At 35.9% G+C, this 8,736-nt stretch overlaps 2 protein-coding genes across 3 annotated transcripts; one reads left to right on the top strand and one right to left on the bottom strand.

The window, feature by feature from the left end:
* Nucleotides 1-506: 506 nt before the first annotated feature.
* Nucleotides 507-3,486, top strand: LOC124174710 (palmitoyltransferase ZDHHC3-A). Its single transcript, XM_046554115.1, has 4 exons — nucleotides 507-925; nucleotides 1,203-1,478; nucleotides 1,659-1,817; nucleotides 1,886-3,486. Exons 1-4 carry the CDS (start codon nucleotides 813-815, stop codon nucleotides 2,166-2,168), a joined length of 831 nt encoding a protein of 276 aa, XP_046410071.1. The 5' UTR covers nucleotides 507-812; the 3' UTR covers nucleotides 2,169-3,486.
* A 2,641-nt stretch (nucleotides 3,487-6,127) lies between these two features.
* On the bottom strand, nucleotides 6,128-8,251 carry LOC124174711 (eukaryotic translation initiation factor 3 subunit K). Of its 2 annotated transcripts, none has more exons than XM_046554116.1 (4): nucleotides 7,918-8,251; nucleotides 7,518-7,737; nucleotides 6,967-7,240; nucleotides 6,128-6,328 (listed from the first exon to the last, which is right to left on the bottom strand). In XM_046554116.1, exons 1-4 carry the CDS (start codon nucleotides 7,968-7,970, stop codon nucleotides 6,171-6,173), a joined length of 705 nt encoding a protein of 234 aa, XP_046410072.1. In that variant the 5' UTR covers nucleotides 7,971-8,251; the 3' UTR covers nucleotides 6,128-6,170. The 2 variants fall into 2 exon arrangements, with proteins under 2 accessions (XP_046410072.1, XP_046410073.1); XM_046554117.1 differs by having other exon boundaries at nucleotides 6,967-7,186; nucleotides 7,918-8,092.
* Between the last annotated feature and the right edge of the window lie 485 nt (nucleotides 8,252-8,736).

Genomic DNA, 8,736 nt, shown 5'->3' with positions numbered 1-8,736 from the left:
AATAATTCTATTTATTTTGGAATTTTCATGTGGATCTAGATGCTGTATCATATGAAATGACGGATAAGAACAAAAAATTGAAAAAAGTGCTCGCTATTGCTTTAATAGTTGATATATTTTCATTTTATATTTGATATTTACCTTTGAAATTCACACATGCGTGATGCAAACTCTGCAATCATCTACAATTGGCTGCCTGAATTAGAGCAGGAGAGAATGCAGCAGCTAGTACGGAATAATGGAACGTGATCCATTTTTACATCCGCGTTTTCGATCCACGATTTACGTCCGAGTTTGCTGTATACACGATATGAGTTCTGGTAACTTTTTCTCGGTCCGAGAAATCGGTCCGATTTTTAAGTGCCTTAGATCTAAGACTAGAGCCTGTAGCAAATTCCATTTCTCACCATCAAAGCATTCTGATTGGTTTACAAAGTATAATCAACTAATCTGAATGCTTCGATGGTGGGAAATGTGAGGAGTGGAACTACAAAATCGATCCTAGTACACTCTCTCTCTCGCTCTGCCAATCACGGGGCAAAGCCGCATACAAGCATTGGGCACAATGTTCAATGTTCCCTTCTAGTCCTGACGTGCACCTTGGCGGAATTCTTGAAAATTCTGTGCGAAACTCCATCAACATTTTATCGGCAAATCAGTCCGGTGTGCTCCGTTGTCGCACCTGTTTTTGTAACATCGTGTCTACAGTAGCTAGTGACAGGTATACAATCAGAATGTAAGTCTAAAGAACCAACTCAGCAGCTTTAGCGAATAGGTATGGAGAAAGAATGTGACTTCGAGGAAAATAAAAAATGTTTGTAAGGGATCCCTGCGGTATTGTTTGCATTATCGTTACGTATATCGCTGTGTTTTATGCTGACTACGTCGTTGTGCGATGGATTGTTCTACATACAATGCAAGACAGGTTAGTTCTCTCCGAGACTGTTAGCGATTGCCTGACACTTTTGCCTTTTAAACGCTTCACAACACGTCAACGATATTTTATTATTCCCACAACGAATAAATAAAGCGAACTCATTGCAATGAAACTTAATTTGATAACTCGCACATTTTTTAACGCAAGACACACCTGTTTCACAACTTGTTACATCTTTCATTCCATGCAATTTTCAATTGTATCACCTAAACGCAAGACGGATTATAGTTTGAACATTATCTTCATAATGTTTTCCCGTTTATAGCCTATGGGGTCCTTTTCATGTGGTGACATTCAATACGATAGTTTTACTGCTTATGATGTCTCATCTGAAGGCAGTCTGCAGCGATCCTGGTCTCGTACCTCTTCCACAGACAAGGATGGACTTTTCAGACATCCATACAGGTGGAAACAGGGATGAATCTGACGAAAGAGATGATTGGACAGTGTGTACTCGTTGTGAAACTTATAGACCACCAAGAGCCCATCATTGCAAGATATGCAAACGATGTATCAGGAGAATGGATCATCACTGTCCATGGTGAGATTTTTAATTGTAAATCACTACATGATAAATGAAACCTCAGAGCAGGAAAGCTAGTTGCTTTCTTTTTTTTCAATTGTTTGACTAAAATCTAGATAAATACATGTAAAAAATTTAGTCACCATATCTCAGACATTGTGCTAAGGGCTTATTCACATGTGATTGTATTTATTTAAGGATAAATAACTGTGTGGGGGAGCGCAATCAGAAATATTTTATACAATTTCTGGTGTATGTTGGTATACTAGCCTTATACGCTATAACACTGGTCATCCTCTCTTGGGTCTTCGATTGTCCTGAATGCAGCGTTGACGTGGCAATAAAACAAAGTCGCATGTGAGTAAAATACAACATGCTTTATACAATTCTGTTTTAAATCAAAACTGTAATGTTTCTCATTGCAGTCTACATTGCGTCATACTTGTACTGGAGTCGGCGTTATTTGGAATGTTTGTGGTAGCAATTCTGGTGGACCAGTTTCAAGCTATTTTAGGCGATGAGACAGCTATAGAAAGAATTCAAGGAAACCATCATCATCAGCATGCCAATAAAACTACCCCTCGTACATTAACTCTTCTTGCACAGGTCTGTGGTAAGAGTCATCCAGCTTTGTGGTTACTTCCATGTCACAATCCTCCTCGTTACTCGTACCGTAAAGATGCTCATTTAATTGACCATCAAGTTTAGAGGTTTAATAAGCCTGAGGGAGAAATGCATGTTCCAAATGTCCTGAAATCAATTTTTTAGACAGCAATGAATCAACTCGTCGGTAAAACTGATCAAACCTAACAACTGTAAATCAAATGGTCACTCAATGGGCGCATACCTACTTGATTTCAGTCAATGGTGTGGCAATATTTACAATTCTTTTAATAAACTAGTCTTAGATTTGTCATTAGGTTAGTTTATCATTTCTAACTATGCCCAAAGCCTATTGAAAGCAATAATCAGAAGAATTGGAAGCAACCTTTAACAATCCATTTCGTAAATAACATTCAAGACAAATTATAGTGGTATGCTTGTTGTTGGATGTCTTGCACTGATCGAAACTGAATCAACTATTGTTCGAAGCACTCAATTTTGAACATTTTAAAATCTGTAATGTGTGAATAAATTTGTTAATTAATTACAAGATTCAAATAACGATAGATCGATTTTGCAAAGAAAATTGATTTCATAGTTGGATGGACATGACGTTTTCTTATGTACAAAAACACATAGTTAATACTGATAATGGAAATTGAATGCAATTCAAATTAAATTCTTTTGCTTCCATCAAGAATTATGGATTTCAAAAGTCTGGAAATGATCAATTATGATTCAACTGTCGAGAACATAGCAAATTGTATACGGTCGATTTGCTGAGAAAATTCATGACAGAAAGACGAACTTAATTAGTAGCAGATACATATCAAGTCGAAATTTTTTGTATTGTTGATTCCATGACTCAAATCTGAATAAGCTATATTGCGATGCGAAGTTGACATTTGCTAATTGGTACATCTTGTAGGGTTTTTTTTTTTTTTTTTTCTTTTTAAATATAATACCCAACTTTTCGCTGATGCAATCTAGTCAATTTTCACAGCAAGACGACGTTAAAAATACTGTAATTTTGGTAGATACCCAAAAAAACTTCCCAATTATATATTTATTTACAATCAAATTGATCAATCTAAGATGAAAATCATTAATTAAGATTTTAAATAACTTATTGAACTGAAATTGACTAATCGCACATTAATATATTAAAATATTTAATTTCTTATCATAATCATTCAAAGTTGGAGATGGTATATCATTCCATTAATTGTCAACAATAGGTTTATATTGTAATTCTTTAAGACTCTTAAATTAAGAGTTTCACTTAAAGTGGAATACACATTGTAGATTTACATGAGTAGGCAGTATTTATGTTAAGTTTTTATTTTCCCAAAGCATGATTTTGTTTTGATAAAGCTTTATGTTATCAAGTATTGAATGTAAAATTAAAAAAATTGCAAAACAAGCTTTTATCTCTAAGGGCGGATCCTGGTTTAGCAGGCCAAAAAAAAACTTTTTTCGAGGTTTTTTTGCAAGGGAAAAAAACAACTGTCTGAAACAAAGAAAACACAAAATATGTCCAATTATTATATATTTTTCTTCTAAATGAACTAAGAAAAAGTTGAAATAATCATAAAATTGTTACGTCCGCGGTCATCGTTTATTCCCGAGCGGTAAGGGACAAACTGGTTAAACATCGCCTTTACGTCCGGGGACAACCAGAACTTGAGATAAGGGTTGAATAACCGTTTGGATTCTTGAGATATCAACTATATATTTGTTTAACGAATTTGTGGATTAGTTTAAACGGCGTGTGTAGTTCACAATATCGGTAAAAAAAAAGTTATACGTGAGATTGTTGAGTGTAGAAATAGACTTGATCGTCTCGAACGCTGGAATAGGAATGGTACCGAGGTAAAGAGCAGGAGTACAAGGTGCGCAGATTCAGAATGGTGGGGAATAGAATTAGCACAGTCGGCAAAAAGTGAGTGGAGTCGGCCAGAATGGAAATAGGAGGACAGGAATGAGATGATAAGGTTACTGTACGGATCGTGGGAGACTAACGAGATGAGGGAGACATGTGACGATACGCCAGACATAACAAAATCATAACTTTTTTGAGGTTTGATAAAAAATGTGTTTTTGCAAAGAAAAAAAGATCACTTCGACGTGCTGTACTAGTATATTATGATACGGGTACGCAAAGTAGGTGATTTCCGCACAAGCGGAGTTTGTCACAAGAGCAAGTGTGGGTACACCTACGCAGCATACGAGTATTGTATACTATTTTTCCTATTAAGTTGCGCAAAGTTCGACCCATATACCTGTAATTATTAGAGGGCAAAGCCCCCCCGACCACAAGGAAGTAAATTGAAAAACTAATACAAATTTACTAAATTTAAACAGAATGTCAAATTTACACGGTATATATTTATACACGAACTTTGTACACTATTCATTTTTATCAACTCTCACTTGACAGTGTTCTTTTGAAAGAGCGTATGCGAGGCGACTGATAACTTTCGCGTTTGTTGTCCGTATTAAAGAAATGCAGAATGTAGAATGCACCTTTCGACAGGTCGTTCAAAGAAGATAAAAACGGTGGGATGTAAATAAACCGGCGCTCAAGCCAGCGGCGTTCACACAAGCGAATGTACATAATGTAATAACATAGGTACGCCTCGGTACCACGCGTACATTCTTATACATTCCCGCGCGCTCAGCTACATTCCTGTACGCTCTTCTCAGCGTATGGGAAAGTGGCACTTTGCGAACGCAAATGCGTGCGTAAAACCGAACTTTGCGCACGATAATAGGAAAAATTTATTTAAAAATACTTTTTTAATAATTTTGTTAGTTCATTTATAAAAGAATTCAATACTCAACAGAACAAAGTTAGGTATGAGTCGATAGGTCGCTTAGTTTTTTTGCTATCGCACCTACCAATTCAGAAAAGTTGAAAAAATTAAAACTTGAGAAAACACGCATTAAAGTTTTTAATTGGAAAAAATATCAATTTTTGGTTTCTTACGCTAATGATTGGCTAATCAGCTGTTCCTGGTCCATATAGTAGTCCTGATTCCTCAAACATCTCATTCTCATGCATAGGTCAAGTCTACGAGCCCCATGGTGCCAAGTAACTAGTACCTGTTCTCTCTATTGATCTGTTACACTTCAGCGGTATCAGCAAACATTTTGCATTGCTAGTCAATGTTCAAATCCACCAACTGCATGGTATTCAAAATCGCTGAATACCCTTCGCTGAATATGCCTGCAGCCAAATAGGCGGCAATTTCAACGTTTTTTTGGTCGGAATGCAGGTATTTCAGATTCATGAGTCAGATTGTTGAGTTGAACGACTCGTTTCAATGTTGCGTATATCGCCTAAGTATATCGTTAGAAGGTCATCATTTCATAGTTCTTCACAAATTGGGCGAATGTGCTTCTATATTTTTTCAACAATTGATCGAGCAGAATGTTTCAAAGATCGTAGTTGATTCTTGCATTCAGCTTTGCACCATTCATACTATCTAACGATGTCTGTTGGACAGTTCTCGTGTTGAGGGGATTTGTTTGTGAAGCAATAATGATCCAGCGTTGTCATTACAGCTTTGTTCATTTCGTGGACAAAATCAATATTTCTTTTAAGTACTAAACCACAATAAATTGTGAGCTGTTTTATGATACCCTCAGTCAGCCGCTTCTTAACACCAAGCTTCTCTTTCTTCATTATTGTACGTGTTCCACGCACTCACTTTTTGTAATAAGGTAATCGTCACTGTACGTATGTGCTTTCAAAATACCTGCGAGTTTTGGAAACGCCATTGCTGATGTAAAGAAGGTCGAGCACGCACACACTTGCTCGACACCCCTTTATGTTGGGCTTCGTATACCCGAAAATACTTTGCATTGGCATCTGTAACTTTGGGCATATATTCTTGAATTTATCTATCGATTTAGACAATAAAAGAAACAACATTTTTTGAACCTTCTGAACCAGGTCCCCCCTTAATTGACTGATAACATTTTTTCCCCCAAGTGTAACAGCTTGAAAATAGAAATCAAGGTACCGCATAGTGGTAATAATAACGAATATCAACATCGAATTTTATTTGATATCAAATTTATTTCAAACACTCCACATGTAGCTTACAGACATGCAGCCATGAGTCCAGCAACATTTTCAAAGTCGATTTTTTCGGTAATATTTTTGGTCTTGATGTTTTCATCTTGATTCGCAATAAAAATCACATTCTTAGATTCTTCTTTCCATCCGTATTTCTTGACCCAGTGTTTCAAGGTGGAATCTGATGAGTTTTGAAAAAACAAACGTTACAAAGCATAATACATATCTTGAGAGGAAGCTTGACCGATGCGTTATTCTTTACTCCTACACAGTGAGTTTGCGATTATTATATTATTACCAACAATGACACATGAATAGCTGAATCAAACAGTTCAGCATTCCCTTGAGTGAATAAACCACTTATTTGTGTGAAGCAGTTGTGTTAAAAAATTTTTCAACTCTATGTGAATAATAATGGAATGTAACTTACAATTAGACTGGCAAAAGGATACAATTTATATCATCCTTGAAAACAACTAAGCATTTTTTTTTTTAATTATTGAACAAAACCAGATATCGGAAGACTTACATAATTGTACATTTAGATTGAAATTTGGAGATTTTAGATTGAATCTTAAAAAACTTGTGGACTAGTTCTGGTGATTCATTTTGTTTTATTAAATAAAGGTACGGATTTTAGCATATCTCATTGTTTGAAATGATGAAATGATTTGAAAGATTTTAGACTAATACATGTTACTTTTGATTCATTGCTCATCCAAATTTTACAAAAAATATTACCCAACGTATCAAAGAAAATTGAAAACTCTGTGACACAGTTACTTTATTGCAAAAAGTATATATATGAAAGGAACGCACCATCGATACCACCAAGTAGCTGGGCAAGCAGACCTTTGTCGATAGTTTGGAAAGTAATTCCTACGACATGGCAGACGAATTTGCGGACGGAATCCTGAAACCCAACTATTCTGTTGCACAGTTCTGGCATAGATAAAACTCTGTCCCAAAAATGTTGGAAATCACATTGTTCCAAAATATCTCCCAAATACATGATCTGGTTGATTGGTTCTTCTTGCATCTGCAATTGCAAAATTTTACAAATCTGTCTTCCTTTTGCCTCTATTCTGTAAATCTATTTTACAAATAAAAGATGTTGTAGGACTTGCTAACTTCTGCGAAGATAGCAAGGGATTCTGTCTTGGAATATAAAATTTTAAGTGCAGACTAGGGGATAATACAAAACCCCTTTGGGTTGTCAACTTTCCCAACGTGAAACCATTGTATAATTTCGTATAAATTAGTAAGTCGAATAACAATTTGATATTATTTGTAAGGTAAAAAATTGTGGAGTAAAAAGGTACTCCCTTGATTTATAAGTGATTAATTAGAAGAATAATTACAATACTTACAATTTTTTCAGTCAACAGACATTTACAAAGAACGAAGTCTGTGTGAGGAAAATTAGTCAAAGCCTTGAGCAATATCTGGCAAGTTATATCTTGACTAAAGCGTTGCGGATTCAACTGATACAACTTCAAGACAGCAAGATTTGCCTCGAGATCATAAGCGTTTTCCCTCGACTGAATTTCAACATATTTCTCAAGGGTGGAAAGATTGTCAGGATTGTATCTGAAATCAACTGGTGTCATTATAACATTATCGCATACTCGGACATTTTCTACAATTGAAAACGCAAAAAAAAAAAAACGAGACTAATTCTTTGAATACGACATGTTGAGGTTGGGTAACACAATGTTGCGGATATGAACGAATTGAACAAATTAAGAAAGTGAGAATGACTGTAAACACCTCTCAATCCCCTTCAACATTTCGACGATAGTTTGCCTCATAGCCTCTGCCATGGTGGAATTCGTTCGACGTTTTTCAAGTTCCACGGCGCAAGGAGTGATAGATATTTAGCCTGATTTTTAGGTTAGAACAAAAGTGAAGGAAAGATAAGCATAGATTGTTCAGAAAGACTAGTAAGTATACAAAAGCGGATACATCTGACCATGGGGACTTTCTGATTTCACCGCTTGGGAGCTCCGCAGTCAGTATCCCGGTAGAATGCGAAATTTGAATTATTCGTCGGATTGATTTGGAACAACGTCTCAAAACAAATGTGAACCAAGTACACTATTAACCACGGAGTAGAATACTCTGCGTTAAGCAAGTTTTACTCGTTTATATATTAACAAACACGGACACGACATAAACATATTCATGGCTGCCGCGAAATTTGAGGTTATGGCAGCCACGAACAGAAAGAATGTTGTTTATGGCAACAAACATTATATAATCTTTATGTTGAAGTGTCCAATTTGTTAGATTTATATTTATTGAAGGCTTGGCACTTGCATTTTCTTTAGACACTTCGACTTCTCTGAACAAAAATTGTATTCTTTAAATTCGTGCCCTATGAGCTTTATTGTAGGACATTCTAAAGTATACGCACATCAACACTACCTAACAGTGGTTAACCTGCCCCATTTTCGTAGTTCTTTACCAATACAAAAGCGCATAAAATAAGAAATTTCCACTTGTTCCCACAATCACAAAACGCAATCACGAAACGATACCTCTCATGGCGGGGGAGTGAGATAGAGCACTTATCCATTTACAGCCTGT

This window comes from Neodiprion fabricii, chromosome 2 (genome assembly GCF_021155785.1).
Source record: "Neodiprion fabricii isolate iyNeoFabr1 chromosome 2, iyNeoFabr1.1, whole genome shotgun sequence".
In the NCBI taxonomy this organism is placed as follows: domain Eukaryota; kingdom Metazoa; phylum Arthropoda; class Insecta; order Hymenoptera; family Diprionidae; genus Neodiprion; species Neodiprion fabricii.
This window is presented reverse-complemented; position numbering and strand designations above follow the sequence as displayed.

Coding starts and splice junctions, on each gene's coding strand:
- LOC124174710 (XM_046554115.1), top strand. CDS start 813: ATGTTTGTAAGGGATCCCTGCGGTATTGTTTGCATTATCGTTACGTAT. Junction 926..1,202: donor CTACATACAATGCAAGACAG/GTTAGTTCTCTC, acceptor TCCCGTTTATAG/CCTATGGGGTCCTTTTCATG. Junction 1,818..1,885: donor GCAATAAAACAAAGTCGCAT/GTGAGTAAAATA, acceptor TTCTCATTGCAG/TCTACATTGCGTCATACTTG.
- LOC124174711 (XM_046554116.1), bottom strand. CDS start 7,970: ATGGCAGAGGCTATGAGGCAAACTATCGTCGAAATGTTGAAGGGGATT. Junction 7,738..7,917: donor ATGTTGAAGGGGATTGAGAG/GTGTTTACAGTC, acceptor AGTTGATTTCAG/ATACAATCCTGACAATCTTT. Junction 6,329..6,966: donor GCTACTTGGTGGTATCGATG/GTGCGTTCCTTT, acceptor AAAACTCATCAG/ATTCCACCTTGAAACACTGG.